The 19888-nt window shown below is 38.8% G+C and overlaps 1 protein-coding gene and 1 long non-coding RNA gene across 10 annotated transcripts in view; one reads left to right on the plus strand and one right to left on the minus strand.

The window, feature by feature from the left end:
* The window catches only part of znf512b (zinc finger protein 512B), a 99195-nt gene that overhangs the window by 33342 nt on the left and 45965 nt on the right, over window positions 1-19888 (plus strand). For all 6 annotated transcript variants that reach the window (XM_043710402.1, XM_043710401.1, XM_043710404.1 and 3 more), the window contains one exon: window positions 15683-15762. In XM_043710402.1, the coding sequence (XP_043566337.1) occupies window positions 15683-15762 (80 nt within the window). The remainder of the gene's footprint in view (window positions 1-15682; window positions 15763-19888) is intronic.
* The window catches only part of LOC122560130, a 107499-nt gene that overhangs the window by 3081 nt on the left and 84530 nt on the right, over window positions 1-19888 (minus strand). For 2 of the 4 annotated variants that reach the window (XR_006314651.1, XR_006314650.1), the window contains one exon: window positions 18439-18556. The exons of 1 other annotated variant lie outside the window; for it this stretch is intronic. This is a non-coding gene — a long non-coding RNA (uncharacterized LOC122560130). Of the gene's footprint in view, window positions 1-14787; window positions 16059-18438; window positions 18557-19888 lie in introns of those variants that run through there. One more of the 4 variants, XR_006314652.1, reaches the window with a different exon arrangement.

The raw sequence follows: 19888 nt of genomic DNA on the forward strand, positions 1-19888 counted from the left end.
GTTTCAAATGTCCAGCATCCACAATTCTTTGTTTTTACTTGAGAAGCCTATCTCAATGCCAGGATTTAACTTGCTGTGTTTTATTCATTTGCTGAGCAGTGTTGCAGTGGCATGTTGTCAATTAAAGGGGATTATAGCTTGTTAAACGCCTTATTAGTGCTGCAACTCGCCTCATTAATATTCAGCTTGCTATTTATCAAATGTACTGAACAAGCTGTACATCAGGAATTCTCATTATCTAAGTCAGAGTGGGTGCCTGGTACTTGAGAGGGCACCTGACTGTGAGGAGCCTCCATGTTGTTCAGCACCAAATGACATCTGAGGACTTGATCCTTGGGCACACACCAAATGTGCAACTCGAGCCACAGATATTGGCATCTGACATTTGCCAGTCCCTCACCGCACTTCTCTGATCCATTTGCAGGCGGTATGCACAGACTTACATTGCATAGCACTGGGAGACTAACATTGAAAGGCTGCTGCAAAAACACCCTGTGGGCAGGGACAGGGATCCAGGATTTGACCAGGCTGCATCTTGTGGCTGTTCTTAGCGCGTGCTCACATAGCATCTATCTACATGCTTGCAAAATCCATGCCTTGTCTTGTGTTGCCTGCCTTTTAATATATTGGCATTTCATCCAAAACCTAAAGGCTCTCTGTGCTGCAGTATTAATGTGCTGTTTTATGCAAACATGTGTTCAGGCTGCTTGTCATTGAAGACATGTCTGGGAGTTGGTGGGGGTTTGGGGTTGGGGGGGGTGTGTCATCTTTATCAATGGCACACCAAGATGTCAATCTAATACCTCCAAAAGGTGCCAGCTGCCTATGTGGTGTGCATGTATTCAGCCAAATGATCATCTTGGAAACTGGAAGGTTGCTAGTCATCAGTCCAATCAATGAAGGCTATTGTCTGTCAGGGAGGTGACTGTATTTTCAATCATGGGCACAGTCTACACCCTGTCCAGAGACTTTGCCATGGTCTGTCATCTACATGGATTGTTCACGGTCAGGGGATATTTCCGACTGCAGTTTGGGAAATAGAAAATAGTATGACTTGCAACATTAGCAATAACAATGTACTGTCAGTGGGGGGACTGACAAGGAGAGCAGGACTCCTTCTTTGATGTAATGTGTTGGACCCTCAGCTAGCACAGCACCTTCATCAAGTTGGTGCCCATGCTGAGGCTGAAGCTGAATGAATGATAGAGACATGGCCCTTATTATTGGGATGCAGCATGTCTTGCTATATGGAGTAGTATGTACAGCTCTCAACTGCATGGCATGCCACCACTTACTGTTCTAAGATCTGTCCTGAAGGTGGATGCAGGATGACAGCCAATAGCAAGCCTAGGAACAGCAGCAAGTTATCACTGAGGCTGAGGAACACACAGCTCAAGCAGAGGTGAGCACCAATAGGGTGCGTCATGATAGAACCAGAGCTTTCTCACCCTTACGCCATTTTATAGGGATAAGCAAGGAGCAACATTGACACAAATTCTATATGTCCTGGGACACTGTGAGGGAACTGTGGGGATGTTTCAGCAAGACCTGAGGGCTTCAGGAGTGGGAGGTCAGACTGTTCCACTGGCTGTGACAGTTATAGCTGCTTTGAAATTCTATACCATAGGTCTTTCCAGGTAGGAATGAGTAACTTTTATGGGATCTGTCAGTCATGCACCCACAAATACATCAGGGCAGTTACCAATGCATCTTTGCAACATAACCCTGATACATGTTGTTTTCTGCTGATGAGTTCAGTGCTGCAATTCAGCAACTAGTATTCAGAAGTATAGCTGACTTCCTCCAGGTGAAGGGTACCATACTTGGCACTGAGAGAGCCTGAACACAATGCTGCAGAATTCATGTACAGGAAAGAGTTACATTTGATTAATTGGCAGGTGATCTGTGATTACAATTACCACTTCCTGGAGGAAGTGTGTGCCCATTATCCTGGCAGCTGCCAAAACTCCTATATTCTAAAGCTCTTTTGTATACCTGGTGCATTTGAGGGTCTAGATGCCTTACAAGGCTCGTTACTGGGGAACAAGGTTGGCCAACCGTGACCATGGTTCATGACATCATTGCATAATCTCCTAATTGATGTAGAACACAGGTGCAGTCTTGTGATTATCTTGACCAGAGCAGTGGTGGAGCAGACAATGAGGCTGCTGCTGATGCGATTCTATTGCATAGACTGTTACAGGGAGTCTACAATACAGTCCATCAGTGTGCCACATCATACTGCTGTACTGTGCACAATTAGAGCAGGCAACTAGGTAATGTGGTAGTTGCTGAGGAGCAAGGGAAACAGGAGCAATCTACTGAGTTGGAGGACAGGAATATTGAAGAGGAGGTAGCTCGCCTTGACCATGACAGAGTTCTGCTGCATTAGGAGCTACAAGCAAGATAGGACCTAATTGATATCCAGTATCAGTGGATAAAAGCAGGGTGTAGCCTACTTTAATGAAATGTAAAATTCCCATTGGTCAAGATGCCAGCATTTGATTTGCAGATTGAGGCGAACTGCAGTTTTTATTGATTTTGTTTGTGTTTGCTCTCACTGGCTGTAAACAAAAGCTCAGGAATTGTCTGTATGCAATGTTCGCATACTGCACAATGTCAAGGTGTGGGTCTATAGTTCGCATTGGGGTAGTGTAGCAGTGACCTCAAGAGAGTGTTTAGACGGGATGTAGCTAAGGACAGGTAAACAGTATGGCATGGTGATTAAGCTATGACTAGCCTGAGAGAATGGGATTGTATGTGCTAGGGAGTTTCAGGAGTGCTGCAAGCAGTGTGGTTTTGTGTTTGCTGTGCCATTATGTTGTCGCTGAAGGGCAACCCTGGATTGCTGACATTTGTCAGGGCACAGCAGCCTTTAAAAATGGTGCAGCTCAAGGGATGTTGGACTTCATCAAATATCCGCTGAGTAGCGAATTGTTCTAGAAATGATGTGTGACAAGATGGAGATAGAATTGGATGTGAGGAACACCATGGGTCAGTGTAGGTAGTTAATGAGGTGTATTTAATAACATGGTGAGAAATCACTCTAGGTCTCAAGTGAAAAACTTTCTAAAAATCTCAATGTATCAAAAAAGGTAAGGTTCAGCCCTACATTTTGTTAAGTTGAAAAGTATCGTTGCGAATAACTAGTTCATTATTCATATGTTTTAGGATGTAGCTTTAGTTTTAGGAATTACAGTTTGAACTTTAGGAAATGGTTAAATAACTGATAAGCAATGCTGAAGTAAATTCAATTGAAATAAACTTGGAGTTTATTAAACTTAAAATGATGGGGCTATGTTCACTTTGGAGATTAACAGCTAGAAAGGTAAGATCATAGACAGCAGATGGGCTTATTCAGCAAATGCAACATGATCTTCTTTTGCTTGTTTGCTTAACTTGTAAAAGAACAGTCTAAACATTAATGTATTTTTGTTAAATGTCATTTTATTCAATAGTTGATCAATTTAAATTCCCATATTAGATTAGATTACATTACAGTGTGGAAACAGGTCCTTCGGCCCAACAAGTCCACACCACCCCGCCGAAGCGCAACCCACCCATACCCCTACATTTACCCCTTACCTAACACTACGGGCAATTTAGCATGGCCAATTCACCTGACCTGCACATCTTTGGACTGTGGGAGGAAACCGGAGCACCCGGAGGAAACCCACGCAGACACGGGGAGAACGTGCAAACTCCACACAGTCAGTCGCCTGAGACAGGAATTGAACCCAGGTCTCTGGCGCTGTGAGGCAGCAGTGCTAACCACTGTGCCACCGTGCCGCCCACTTTGTTTTTCAAGTTACTTTAAATTCTTTAAACTTATAAGTTCTTATTCCAGCTACTCATTTGATGCATTAAATTTTTGCATCTTTGCATAAATTTTGTGTGCCAAATCAACATCTTGCTTGGAGAATTTACAGCTGACAAATTCTCTTGCATGCTGAGAGTTTGTTTTTGTTTCAGAGTTCATCATCATGGTAACGACATTCACCATTTTATTGATTGCCATGTCTCCTATTATCATTGAATTTTTAAATACAGCTGGCTGTTTAGGGAAAGGTAAAGCATTGCAATCTGAAAGGTTGACACAAATTTTACCAGTGTATCATTTTTGTCAGAGGATCGATCTTATACCCCAATTATCATAGCCCCGTTGTTATGCATTTGACATTGCTTCTTCTGTTCTCTTTTTGTTTTAGTGCAGATTAATCCCAATAGCTGTGACGCTTTTGTATCTGTCTTTGGAATGTAAATAAACATTTCATTAATTCTTTCATTTAAAAACATTAATAATCTTTTACCCATAGTATCACTTTTTTTCTCTATATAATAATTAATTTTCTTTGTAACAACCCCAGTACAGTTTATTTTTCCTTGGATGACCTAACATCATTCTTACTATTATCTCCACCGTTAAAATCAGATTTGGATTTGGTCTTTTCCATGCAGACCAATATATGTTATGTTTACTTCCCTCTGACTGCTAAATTGCTTTAATAATCCGTAAACTAACACAGTAGATGCCTTTAAGGAGGGGAAGAGACCAGGAGATGTCAGTTCTTGGGGGAAGATTTCAGGTCCAGCAGTGGATCTTAGGTCCAGTGTCGAGAGGTAGGAACCGGGTTTGGTGGTTAAGGGTTCCTGTTCCTTGTGAGGGGAAAGTGATGGGTCGAGCTTTGGGGGTGTAAGGGGGAAGTTTAATTGGGCACGTGTGTGGGAAGTTGGGATGTCAGTTTAATAGTTATTCAGGAGTTAGATAGCTTTTTAATAGTCTAAGTTTTCCTGAGTGACAGGAAACCCTCTGAATTGTCTGATTTAAATGGATACTTTTATAGGGTTCTAAGTGTAGGGGAAATACCCAGGGGCATCTTCAATTCCCCAGGCAATCTGCTTGGAATCTGCAAAATCAGAGATTCTGCAAGGTTTTCATTCACAACTCCCATCTCTACTGCAGAAATGATTACCTGGCTATCAGAAAATATGGACTATATTTCTGCTTATTTCACTGTTTATTTCAGCATAAATAGAGTTGTTCCCCGTCTTTGGTCACATTTTCTTTCTCATTTTTTTTCACACTTGATGTTTTTTGGACTTGTGAACTCGTGGTATTTTTTTGTGACATTTTGTGTTGCATTCAGAATATCACCATGCTTTTTCATTGTGGCTTTGTCTGAACTTGTCTGAGCACAAACGGGATAATTTACAGTACTCTGATTTAGGCACACACTTGCAGTTTCTGTTTTGTTTTAACTGTTGGTTTAATTTTTTAAAATGTTGATCCCACAGCTTTCTGTTGGAAAGGTCAGTGGTGAAACATTTACAAATGAAGCACAGTTACTTTTGTTCGCTCTCCATGCTAAACATCTGCTAACAAATTGATTTTAATCAGACAGGTCTGTTGTAATTTCTAATACATTGTATCATTGGCACATTCACTTTCACTCTGCCTTGCTCCAGTGTGGCTACCTTCCTCCTTGCAGCCTTTATTTGGTCAGGCTTATTTGAAACCCAAAAGATTTTAGATGATGTGTGATTATGCCCTTAATTAATGGTAGTTTGGTGAGGCAAATGGCTTGTAGAGCAGCAGCTTGTAAAGAAGGAATGGGTACATTAAAATGGCACCATATAAATGGTTTGTTAAAAAAAGATATAAATATTTTTGTCATTAAAATCCCCACAATTATAATATTCAGTTACATTTTAATGAATATTTTAATTTCTTGTATTTATTTCATCTCTTTCATAAGCTTTTCTCATTAGTGGTAAGAAAGAATTTCACCACCCAATACAAAAACTATGAAAATTTGATCAATACAATATTAAGAAGACTTACTTGGCAATACAGTATCAATCTTAGTTCAAACTCTCAATGTTTTAGTCTTTGCACAGATATAAATATACAAAACATGGAATTGTTTTATTCCATTTGCCTTGAAGAATTTATAGATATGAAGATCTAAGACCCCTCAAGAGAGGCCTCTTGGTTCAAGATCGGTCAAAAGAATCAACGAATACGGACTATTCAAAAAGCAAGGGTCATTAGTTTATTGAATTAAAGTATCTTGACGCAATTCTATCCAGCAACACAGAGATTAAGGCTTCTGTGTTCTGTGGTGAAGTTGCACAATTACATTTGAAAATTACACATTATTTATGTTTTTTTTAAGAAATAGTACAGCCTTAATTACAAGAAAGACCAATCACATATAGTAAGGTGACATGATATACAGCAAATTAATCCAATGGTATTTTCTAGGAAAGAGTTCTTAATTACAAGAAAAGTCCAATCAACTGTAATATGGTGACATGATTGAAGACAGGCTAATCCAATGGTATTCTTTGGAAAAGATATCCAATTATGTAAATTGTCATGACACGTATCAGTTCAAGGTTCGAATGGTCAATTAATGTGTCAGTATTCGTTTTATGAAAACTCCATTGTCCTCTTATCTTTGAATTTCAGCTTAATTCTGCAAATCAGCGGTACAGGTTCACAGGCCATTTTATAGTATTTGTTTTAATCGAGAAACCATTTTGTGGTAAATAAAAATCTATGTATACTTGTTGCCTAAATTCAAAATTTAGATCCTCAGATATGTAAATAACATATTCATACAGTATTTCTGTGTTTGGATTTCAAAATAGTGACATATGGGCATTGGCTACTTTTGTGAAGCATTTTGTATAAAAAACAAGATCAGAAAGTCATTCTGAAACAGAATCCAGTATAGTTCAGAGAGTAGATGACTGCAAACTCCTGTTGTGTTAATGGAAATACTGTTGGCTTTACAACACGTAGAGTAAACACATAAGGCCATGAGGTTTGTTTTCAATTAAGAAATATCTAGAATGAGAAATCTTTTGAATTCAGTTAAGAAGCAAGCTTTTCAGTTCATCTCAGAGACACCAGTATTGTGTTTAGAATTAAGTTTAGTTTTTCTTCTAGTAGAGCGATTCAGGATAGTTCAGAGAACATGTTACTGCAGCAGAAGGGTTAGTTTGTGAAACTGTTAAATCAGAGGAATTTAGTTCAAAATCAGCAGGCTATTAGAACAGATAAAACTTAGATTCTCAGATTTGTGGAAATGTTTATATCAGCAGATTTGGAAAGGTCTCATTAAACTTCCTTCACAGTCCATTGCAAATAAACTGTCAGAAATCAGTTAAGTAGAACCCTAAGGAGTTGGATAGTGGTCATAATTTCTCGAGGTTTGAGTCTCTGTAAAGGGTAGTGTCAGGAAATAGGCTGAAACTTTGTTTTGTATTTTGAGATGATTTGAACTGTCATATAGATTAGGATAGCTTGTTTTTTTTCTCTTTTGTGTAATAAACTTCTGTTCTGTTTTTAAAGAAAATGTGCAGTCATGTGAATATGTCTCAGTGGCTAGCCACTCTGTTCACTAACTAAAGAAACAACATGTGATTATTCATGCCAGATGCCATTCTGTGATCTGACTTGTCCAGTGGTTCCATCACTGGGATCATAACACCTTCTTCAAAGGTACAGAACATGACAGTGCCACAAATCCTCTAACTTCAAGAGTCAGCAACTGTGGTTATTGCATACATGTACTGCAAGTTTCAGGTCTGATTTAGATTTTGTCATATTCAACTTCCTCGATATCTCTAAGTGAATCTCTTATTCCCTACAATTAGGAGTGTACTTTTATTGCTTCACATTTATTCATACAACTGTGCAATCCACAGTCAAATAAACTGCACTAACCTTTCTAATGAACTGAATATTCTAATCATGGAGTTGTCCCCTTCAGTCTATCCCTGAAGGCAAATCATTGAGGTAAGGCCAACTGTAAACAAGGATACCGATTTTATTACAAAAATGTATGAAAAATAATAATGTGTCAAAATATAGAAATTAATAAAGCACATCACATTCTGCTTGTTAGCAGGCTGAGCTTTTTTAACAAGCTTTAGTTTATTCAAAATGACATATGTCCCAACTAAGCAGGGAGCCAAACATTTGCGCTCTGACCCTGCACACAGTGCCAAGGAATTTGCCAGTCAAGCTGTCAATTGAACCTGTTCCAGTTATGGGCTCTTAAGCACTGAACCCTTTATGTTCTTACCTGAGTGAAACTATTTCAACAAATTGAAAGTCCTGATGACTCCCACTTTTGACGAAATAGTATGTATTAAGTACCATTTCTCCAGTCTGTTCCTCTTGATCTAGTTGACAAGCATCAAAATCTTGCATGTTTTATAAGTTTAGATATTTATTTTAATGTATAAGTATTTAACATATTTTATTCTAAGATCCTCAAATTATTCTTGATCCATTAGTCAAAAATAATGAAAAATGACAAAATATAAGGAATGTTGCTGGGATTGCATTGTATATTGAAGGAGTTCTTTTCTTTCATTGTTTTCCATTCATTCATTGGATGTGGGCATTGCTGACTAGGTCCATTTATTGCTCATTAGTAACAGTTCTTGAGAACTGTTAACATATGAGAACTGTTAACATTATAACACTGAGCATAGGCGTATTTTTAGCAACAGGTCAGCAAGATGTCTGGAACAAAGACCTTTGCAGATGAAGATTGCACTTCTTTTCAACAATGATAAGAAATCTATGATGTCTAATCTTACTGTTTTCCTCTTGAAATTAGAGGCACTCCAAATTAACAAAGAAATGAGTATCTATGTTTTGAAAACCTGAATGTTGAGGACCGTTCCAATAGTACTTACTCTTACCTCATTGATATGCATTTTCCGATTCTCCAATATGCCACAGAGAAACTGGACAGCAGCAATTTTCAACATCAAGGTCAGAGCAGGTAACTGGTGACCCCAGGTCACCACTTGATCTTGCAGGCCTCCATATTGGATACCTGTCCCCAAAATCTCAGCCTTCAAGAACAGTTATTGCCTATATTGCACCAGGATGCACCTTGGGGCTGTTCTAGTGCTCACTCACTTCGTGCCTATTTTGGATTCTCAGAACAAATCTTCTTTGCCTTCCACTATTGCGCTTTACCACCTCAACCAGAGCTTAAAGACGAACAACACTTCTGGCTTGCCTTGTCTTTTAGTACAGACACAAAACTGGCAGCTTGTTGTAGTTGTCAGCAGTCATCAAACTTTTGGTGGGCATTTCACTGAACATTACCATGCTACATCAACGTCACACCTGCAACATGTGCCAGCAAACATAGTGCATTTGCTTCAACCAAATAGCCATGTCTCTGAGTTTAAGTAGACTAGTCCTTAGGCCAAGGAAGACAGCTTTCAGTCAAGGGTACCGTCCCAATAAGTCGAGGGCATCATCTATTTTGGACCATAAGACCATAAGAACGGCTTATGATGGAGTGCTTATGCCCAAAACATCAATTCTCCCACTCCTTGGATGCTGCCCTGACTTGCTGTGCTTTACCAGCACCACACTATTGGCACAAGACCATAAGACATAGGTGCAGAAATTAGCCCATCATGGTTAAGTTTTTCAACCCCATTTTCCCATTTTCTCCCTGTGACCCTTGATCCCCTTGACTATCAAGAACCTATCTCTCTCCGTCTTAAATACACTAAAAGACCTGGCCTCCACATCCTTCTGTGGCAATGAATTCCATAGATTTACCACTCGCTGGCTGAAGAAGTTACCCCTTATCTCACTTCTAAAAGGTCTTCCCTTTACTCTCAGGCTGTGTCCTCAGGTCCTAGTCTCTCCTACCAATGGAAACATCTTCCCAACATCCACCCAGCCCAGGCCATTCATTATTATGTAAGTTTCAATTAGATCCTTCCTCATCCTTTTAAACTCAATCGAATATAGATCCAGAGTCCTCAAACACTCCTCATATGTTAAGCTTTTCATTCCTGGGACCATTCTTATGAATCTCCTCTGAACACGCTCCAGGACCAGTATATCCTTCCCCAAAACTGCGCATAGTACTCCAAATGTGGTCTCACCAGAGCCTTATAGAGCCTCAGAAGTACATCCCTGCTTCTATATTCAAGTCCTCTAAAAAAAATGCTATCATTGTATTTGCATTCTGAACTATTGACTCAATCTGCAAGTTTATCTTGAGGGAATCCTGGACTAGAACTCCCAAGTCTCTTTGCACTTCAGTCTTCTGAGTTTTCTCCCCATTTAGCAAATAGTCCCTGCTTCTATTCTTCTTACTAAAGTGCATGACCTCACACTTTCTCACATTGTATTCCATTTGCCACTTCTTTGCCCACACTCCTAACCTGTCCAAATCTTGCAACCTCCCTGCCTCCTCAATACTACTTGTCCCTCTAACTATCTTTGTATTGTCTGCATACTTAGCCAGAATGCCCTCAGTTCCTTCACCTACATCATTAATGTATAATGTGAAAAGTTGTGGTCCCAACACTGAGGCAACTTGCCAGGCTGCCTGAGAAAGACTCTCTGCTTTCTGCCAGGCACCCACTCTTCTATCCATGCTAGCACCTTGCCTCTAACACCATGAGCCCTTATCTTACTTTGCAGCCTCCTGTGTGGCACCTTGTCAAAGGCCTTCTTGAAGTCCAAGTAGATAATAGCCATTTGCTCTCCCTTGGTCTAACTTGCTCATTACATCCTTAAAGAATTCTAGCAGTTTTGTCAGGCATGACCACCCCTTGATGAAACCATGCTGAATTTTCCCTATTTTACCATACACTTCCAAGTCACTCCAGAGACTTGAACATGGTCAGTTGGACACTTGGGGTAGTCAGGTTCAGGGGGTCTATAACTCTAAATGCTGGAGAATGAGCAATGGTCAGTCCTGCAGGTCCAGTGCAACGAGTCCAGGGAATTGAGGTTGGTCAGTCAGGCAGCTGTAGAAACCAGTCAGGGGCCTGTACATTAATTAATTGGGGCTGTCTGTTGAAGTTGGTTGGGGAGGTCAGTCTTGAGGAGGTCCATTCACTGAAAGTTAATGGGAGCCCATCAGGGGCCAATGTCATCAACAGTCAGCAACCTGACTTTAAAGGGAGGTAGTGCATTACTGTTTTGGAAATAATAATGCAATCTGCCAGGTGTAAAGTGATGATGTGAACAGTTAAATATATTGGTTTGCAGGGATAGGGAAAGAACAAAACTGATGAAATTGACAGGGAAGGTAACAAAGAAGGGAATATGAAGATTTGGGGGTCACCTACACTGAGTGGCTGAGTATGCACTTCACTCTGTTCCATCCATCCTCATCAAATTCACAAGTGAGCAATGGAAATGAAAATGGCTAAACAAACCTAGAATGTTTCAGTGAGAGAGGGAGCTCCACTTCCATGTCATGTGTGGCCTTTCAAAGTGTAATAGGATTTTAACAGATGCCCACAAAATACAAGTGAAAGACATTTATGATCGCAAGGTGGTGTATATGCACCTTATGCAATGGCCTACTGCCACATTCACTCAACCACATCATGCAACAGTATAAATCAATTGCATTAAAGACTGTGAGGGATAAACAATGTTTTGTGGCTGATGTTGATTCCTCTAGATTCTAAAGTTACAATTACCTGCCAAGACCTCAGAGCCTGCACAAGTTCAGGAGCAACTTATTTTAAACTTTGGACCATAAAATCAGAGTGAGTGAGGGAAGATGCTATATGCAATGGTGACAATGGTACACCATGCCTCTTGGTGGGAGGTGGATGCAGTAGCAAAGTTAGAGTGACTGTGAGGTGGCAGAAACAAGATGGGAGCTCGTACCCTTGTGGAGCACAGCCTTACTGGCCATTCTTCCAAGTGGTGGTAATGGCACAAATTCAGGTTGCAATCTCAGACCAGGGTACCAGAGTCTGGTACCATGGTCTTTGCCAGCTCTGAGGAAAGAGGAGAGCCTCCTCTATACCACCCTGTCCATCAGGATCTCCAAGTTACCTATAGGCAAAGCATGGAGCTCTTTTACTCTGTCAGTCATCTCTCGGCAATTTGCAGGGGGCAGCTCCAGATTGGCAGCTGCACAATGTGCACAACTCCATTACAAATATGGCATTGAAAATCCCGGGATATCCACATGAGTATTTAAGCAGAGGCCAGTGCAAGTGGGATGTCATAGAGGCATGCTGCATCTCTACTGAGGTGAGCTGCAGAGAATAGCATGAGAAAACCTGATAGTGCTCACAGAGAGAAACCCTCCATGAAATACAACAAAATTGACACTTCACCGATTTCTTGTAAAATACATCTTTTGGTCTCTTTTCAGTAATGTGTCATGCAGTTGTGATTATTACTAATTGTTTTACTATATAACTTTAAGATGTAACTATTTAATAAAGGATTACATTTTATGTATATATAGGTGTATATGTAGAATTCTAAAGAAAATAAGTAAAATCAAATAGTAAGTGTTATTCTTGACATTGTAGTGAAAATGTTGGTTTTAGTCAGAATGTAGGAAATGTTATTAACAACAATCCAGTATCGTACTACAAAAATTTGACTGTTGTTTTTCCAATCAAGTGCAATTGATACAGTGTTGACACCATGCAGTATATAACATTGAACCCAGTATTCAAGTAGAAATCATGGTCATTGAAGAGAAAGGATTGTAGTTTGTGTCTAATCCTTGTTGTCAGCAATATTCTCACTGTTTACACAGGTAGAAGTTGCCCATTGAGAATTTTCTTCTTTGGTGTTGAGATAAGTATGTTACCTGTGACTGGTCAGAACAGATTAATTATAACTATGCATAAAATGAACTTAACGGTAATTTAATCATATTCTTAAATACTTGTCTCGAGGGGAATTCACTCCCGGCAACCAGTAATATAAAATGTACAATTTTATATGTCATTGTCTCCAGTTGCTTAATCTGAGCATGTTTAGCATTTTTAATTGTCACACTTAATTACAAACATCATTACACATTTGACTTTCTCCTCATGACCTTCAGAGTCCCATTGCCCTGTTTTCACATTTTTCACTAGATAGATATTCTCGCAAAAGTTTGTTTATGAATAACTGTGGCTTCAAATGTTCACTGAAAATGCATCTGTCACAAGCCTTTAATTCTTTATTTCTAAATAAATAATTATTTATTGTCATTATTAAGCATTTTCCTGCTCTTTTAATAGTTTCCTTAATGTTAGAACCTTTTATGATAATCTTATATTAATAGGATTGAGCATTACTTCTCAATTTACATCATTGTGTTACATGAGTTGTGGCAAAGTGGTAGGCCAGAGTTCAAGTAATACCTGCTCTCACCCCCCCTCACCCCCAAGGTATATCATAAATAAATTCCCATACTGGTCGATTCAAATAATTAGATCAGAAGGGTGGAAAATGGCTGAAACATTGGTCTGCTCAATTTAGGCAACATCCAATTTATTAGACATGTATTATACTGAATTTTAATGACCTTATTATAACTAGCCTTATTATATATGACGTATAATAAATGAGACAGACATTGGATGAACCGTGTATAAAGTTGAAAACTACACTGAGAAATCTCAATTTAGATTTTGGACATTGATTCAAATTCCAGCGTGAAGTTATGATATGATTGCCTTGTTTTAGCTCTGCAATTTTTTACATCAAATAAAAGTAAAGAATTGTTTAAGGTTTAGTTTAAATGCATTTTATTGGGACGGAGGGTATGAGTTCAAATCTGTTACATGTCTTTTTAGGAAATAACAGAAGGGGTTAGTTTTCACTTCAGGCACGAGTGGCAAACAAGTTATGGATCAGTCAGTAGAAAGATAATTGGTGAGGGGTGTACAAGGTATAGTGTTCAACCAGGTCCAAATTGATACCCATCCCAGGATGTCAAATATGGAGTACTGTTGATTTATTTGATATTAACATTCCCTTGCCTCGAAAGATAAGAAGCTTTAGTGAAAGAAGAATTACATTAATGTCAATTTTGTTTCTGAAAAATTAAACAACCTTCCGAGGTATAGATTAACTCAAGTGCTGATGACATTAAGAGAAAGGTTTGAAATGAATTACAGATCAAATTCATAGAGGGGAGTTGTATTAGTATTAGCAAATATGCTGAAATTCAGTTTCAATTATGTTTATGTGTATCTATTGTATCTATCCAAAGCTGCAGCCATAATGTATGTGACTCAATAACTTCAGTGGGATTCCACCAATATTACATGATTGGTTACATGTGACCTCCCTCTACCAACGAGACATTTAACATTTCTTAGTATGTAGAATAAGATTGTATGTTCTTTGTATCGTGATGCCAACTATTTGAATTTGATTGTTATATCTGTTATGGACTAAGCCAGACTACTCAAAACATTCTTAAGCAGGCAGCTCAGACCGTAACTTTGTAATTTGTTTCGGTAAGTGTACAGTGAAAAATTACCCAGATTAAGTTAGCCTGTTTGATTACTAGGTTTTAAAACAGACAAAAATTTATTCACAAAATCACACAATGAAACACAAAGAACAGAATAAAGAACCCCTACAGAACTCAGCCTATCCAACTAGACCTAATTATGCTGTGCAAATGTACATAACAGTCCCAATAAACAAACTCCCTTTAAAAAACAGTATAAATGGAACACATGCTTACAGGTTGACGTTGAAGGACAGAAAAAGAGAGAGAGTTTCTACACAGCTCCCCGTTGAACTTCCAACCAGTTCAAGACTGAACTAAAACTGCTCAGCTCAGCTAGAGAGCTGACCACTCCCCTTTCTTTAAACAGGTCACTTCTAAGACATGACCACTTTGGCCTGAAGTCTCATCTGTTTATATATGAACAAAAGGCCTCTCAAAATCCTTTTATCTCTGTACCAAGCCAGACTGATCAGAGCCCAGCCCGGTTTATTACCCCTCTGAAAAACATCAAGGACAGCGTATCCTTGAGCCAAGGAACAGCGTTTAGAAACAAAATGGACTAGCTTTGTGACATATCTCTCGCGCTGGTATCCATGTTTACTACCAGTATATCTCAAAAATTTCAGTTGAGTTGCCAATCATTTTCACTTGCAACTGGTTCATCCCAAATATAAATGTTTTGACAGTTAAAATCATTTCCTCATATAGAATATTTTGTTGGTCTAAAAAAAAACCTGTGTTCATCCCCGAACATTCAAGGGGCTTAGTGGTAACGGGCAGTTACATCACAAAGGCCGACCTTGGTTCCATCCAGTATAAATACTTATGCATTTTACCAAATGTGTCACTGGACAACACTCATACATAGCTGAGGTTATTTTCTCTTTACTCACAAAATGCTGCAGCAGTGTCACTTGTACCATTCATACAACTGCCCATCTTGACTGAGATCAGTGAACACAACATGGGCCAGGATCAAAGCTGGGAACACGTGCATGTGTGTGGGAAGTGCATTAATCAATTGAATGATTATTTGGTGTTATGGGAAATTTCAGATCCTGGTCATAAACAACAATTATACAAACATTTTTAAATGCTTACTTACTCTGTCAATGTGGTATGCAGTTCTTTAATGATCAAACAAACTGCTATCTTTGTACTATCTAATTAATGCATATTTTAGGACATTAAAAACCATCTTGTCATACTTCCATTTATTTAAGCCAAGAAGTGAATAACAGTCTTATGGTCCAACAATCTGAAAGGGTCAGTGACTCATTCACTGAATCAGCAGACTGAGTCTGTCAGCAAATGTCTCCTGGGATGCCAATAAATATTTGTTGTGCAATGTTTGAGGTTAATGAAAATAACTGTATGAACATTGTTTTTCGATTGTCTAGGACGTGCTGAAAGTGATAAAGTAGAAAACAGACAAAAAGGAAGACACAAATCAGAGGACCATGCACTTCAGGAAATCCCAGTAGGTAGTTTGAGCTACACTTGTAAACTTATACGTATAATATTTTGCTATTTGAAATTGTCATGCTAACTTTTTTGTAGATATTAATACAGATACATGAAACTATATTATTAATGATAATTATCATGACAATGATAAAAGCGTTACTTCAGGTGGAATATGGGCTGCCATAACCCCACATTGCCTCTCTTTGGGATGATCCACTATGTCTTGAGCCACTCAGACACTTGATAGGCCAGCAGCGAGTGAGCTAATCCCGTGGATCAAGGACATCAGCAGCAGATCATCAGCAAGACCTGTCAGTAAATCAGGGGTTGGCCAGACAGAAATAACTCAGATAAATCAAAGGAAAATGATAATTTCAAAAGATTTTGTTCACTTTGTAACTTGAAATGGTTTTTCAAAGTTGATCCCTTTTTTTTCAGCTTGTTATTCTGGATAATGCAGCATTTGATAACGTTATGTTGTCAGGCAATGATGTAATACAATGTTAACAATTTATACCTATAAGGAAATATCGCTCAATAAAGATAATGCTCAAATTGAAGCAAAATAAATTGACTGTTAAGTTCACAAAATGTTCATATAATAATGGAACCTTTAATACCCACTTCAAAGAAGAATTCCCAAAATGTTCGATTAAAAAACAACAGAACAATTACCTGGACAAAAGAAGAATGAACATTACTAAATTAAAGTAACAAAATCATGATATAGTATATAAGGAAAGGAGAACAACATTATCAGATAAGTGGTCTGCTGGATAATGTGAGTATAGGCACGCGATTAATGGAATTTTACACAAGCCAATGATGGAAATTCCATGTCAAATGCATTTAACTTCAGTATATGTTTTTCATTTTCAAAGAGATTAATAGAATATTATTAAGCAATGTGGTTTTCATTTCTGAGGATGTGATTTGTATATATATATAAGTAATGCATATGTTTATAGGCTTGGATCCAAAACTGATGTGACTGAGTTTAGAAATTCTCCAACTACTTATTTAACTTGTTAGTCTGGACCCTGAGAATTCTCAGGAGACTAAACTCAAACAAAAAGAGTGAAAATGAATTACAATGTATAATATTTTGCAAATTGTTACATTCTAGCAAGCTAGATGGCAAAAGATATAACTAAAGGCAACCCTGTCACACTCTAACAAGCATTATGTAGACAATTACAGATTACAAGCAACCAACTCCTAGCACCAATTACCCCTACTATGAACATACATATGGTGAGTTGAAGCAGGCCATTCGGCCTCTCAAAGCTGGTCTTCCATTCAATTAGCTCATGGCTGATGTATTTGTATTTCAGCTTCCACATTCCCACCCTCCCTTCAGAGCCGTTGATTTTGTTGCATGACAAGATTCTCTGCCTATGCCTTAAAATATTTAATTATCCTGTCACCACCACGTTCTGAGGAAAAGACAAAGTTGAACTTCTCATTTCTGTTCTAAAAAGGAGGCCTCTGTTTTTAATAGTGCCCCTAGCTCTAGGTGTTTTTGTACATTAGTCAATGAAAGCAAGCTTGTAGGTACTGCAGGCAGTGAAGAACGCTGATGGCATGCTGGCCTTCATAACAAGAGAAATATAGGAGCAAAGAGGTCCTTCTGTAGCTGTACAGGGCCCTGGTGAGACCGCACCTGGAGTATTGTGTGCAGTTTTGGTCTCCAAATTTGAGGAAGGGCATTCTGGCTATTGAGGGAGTATTGCGCAGGTTCACTAGGTCAATTCCCAGAATGGCGGTCCAATCATATGTTGAAAGATTGGAGCGACTGGTCTTGTATACACTTGAGTTTAGAAGGCTGAGAGGGGATCTGATCGAGATATATAAGAGTATTAAAGGGTTGGACACTCTAGAGGCAGGAAGCATATTTCCACTGATGGGTGAGTCCAGAACCAGAGGACACAATTTAAAAATAAGGGGTAGGCCATTTAGAACAGAGTTAAGGAGAAACTTCTTAACCCAGAGAGTGGTGAATATAGGGAATGCTGTGCTCCAGAAGGCAGCGAGGCCAAGTCTCTGGATACTTTCAAGAAAGAGATGGAGAGAGCTCTTAAAGATAGTGGAATCCAGGATTATGGGGATAAGGCAGGAACAGGATACTGATTGTGAATGATCAATGGTGGTGTAGGCTCAAAGGGCCGAATGGCCTACTCCTGTACCTATTGTCTATTGTTTCATCCAAAAGAGGAAATATCCATTGTCAAGATCATTCAGATCATACACACTTCAGTTGAACTACCCCCCATTCTTCTAAACTCCAATTGAAACAAGCCCATTTTGTTGTGACTTTCCTCATAACTAACCCACTTACTTCAGTTATCAATCCAGTTTAACTTCTCTCAACTGCCTCCAATTCATTCATATCCTTCCTTACATAAGAATACTAAAGTTGATCTAGTGTATGTGCATTTTTCAGGGCACAAGTGAATTCCCAGTTAATGCCCACTATCAAGCTCCAAATAAATACACTTAATATATGATTGATTAATATGATGCCAAATTACCAGCAATGGATCTGGAGTTTGTGTGCTGATTTTCCACAGAAGTGAATCTCTTATGGGAACCAATATGCTAGCTTGTTTGGAAATTAAACTGCGCATTTTAAAAAGCCAAGATTGATGCCAAGGAGGTAAAATGAAGGCCAGTAGAAAGTGGGACAAACCTAGGTGTAGTTGGATGTAGCTGTCATACAGGTCTGCAGCACAGGAAAAGGCACTTTGGCCCATCAATATCAGTCATCAGAGCAGTTGTAGGTGAGCTACAGCAGATGTGTGATGATTCTGGATGATAGACAAACATGACATTATAACAGACCTCCGTACAGCAACAGTTACAAACAGTTGCAGGTGTATATTCCCCATGCACATTGCTGATGAGATTGTGACAACACTCAAATCTGGTGTTGCAACTTATACCTAAGGACTGAGAAAAAATGGACACTTTACTTTCACAAACAAAATGGAGAATGAGCAACTTATTTGAGACATTATGGAGTTGAAACATCACACGACTTCCCTTCTCATCTGCTAATACACATGAAACTCCATTAGGCTAGAAATTAGCTTGTTTGTTGGACAGGATAAAATGCAAATGACCTTATGGGACATTACATTAAGAAGACATTAAATTCCTACATTATCTGCTCACACATGCACACAGCCTGGGATACATACAATAAAAGGTGATTACAAATGAGGGAGTGCTTACTAAGTGTTTGAAAGGATCTAGCATTTACTGTTATACCTGAATATATTCTAGATGGACGTTTCAAATATTGCAGGCCTGCATTTTGACTTCATTGGAGAAATGGAGGTTAGACATTTATTGGGATGAAGAATTTGCAGTGGTTTACTACCCTCAGCATCACCTCAAGTCAAGGTGCATTTAAGGTCCTGTCAGAAGATCCTGTGTGTTTTTTCAAATTAGTTAAAAAGTTAGCCCCAGTTCTCTGTTTAAGACATTACATGTAACAAATCTTTTTCTATGATTTAGTAACTGCTGTTGTCGAAATGCATGCAGAATGAAGGGAAACTGACACTGTATGCTTCTTGGCTGGCAGAAGGGAATTTCACAGAATGGTGATGAGAAGAAACAAATCCAGTCACTACGAGAGGCAAATGGTTGAAATTCAAATCCTATTGTGTCTCAATGCTCAAGCTGCCAGAGACCATTTATGTGGATAATGAAAATATTGATGCTGTGGTCACAAGACAGAAATCAGGGCGAAGATACATTTAGTAACACACATTTTGGGAACAACCTTGGTCAGTTAGTCTGGGAGAAAAAGAAACTCAGAAGGAGCAAAGGAAGGACCACACAAATAGGCAGAGAACTGGGGCTAACTTTTTAACTAATTTGAAACACCACACTGGATTTTCTGACAGGACCTCAAATGCACCTTGACTTGAGGTGATGCTGAGGGTAGTAAGCCACTGCAAATTCTTCATCCCAATAAATGTCTAACATCCATTTCTCCAATGAAGACAAAATGCAGGCCTGCAATATTTGAAACTTCCATCTAGAATATATTCAGGTATAACAGTGAATACTAGATCCTTTCAAAGATCTAGTGCACTCCCTCTTTTGTAATCACCTTTTATTGTATGTATGCC

Source organism: Chiloscyllium plagiosum, chromosome 20, assembly GCF_004010195.1.
Source record: "Chiloscyllium plagiosum isolate BGI_BamShark_2017 chromosome 20, ASM401019v2, whole genome shotgun sequence".
Classification (NCBI taxonomy): domain Eukaryota; kingdom Metazoa; phylum Chordata; class Chondrichthyes; order Orectolobiformes; family Hemiscylliidae; genus Chiloscyllium; species Chiloscyllium plagiosum.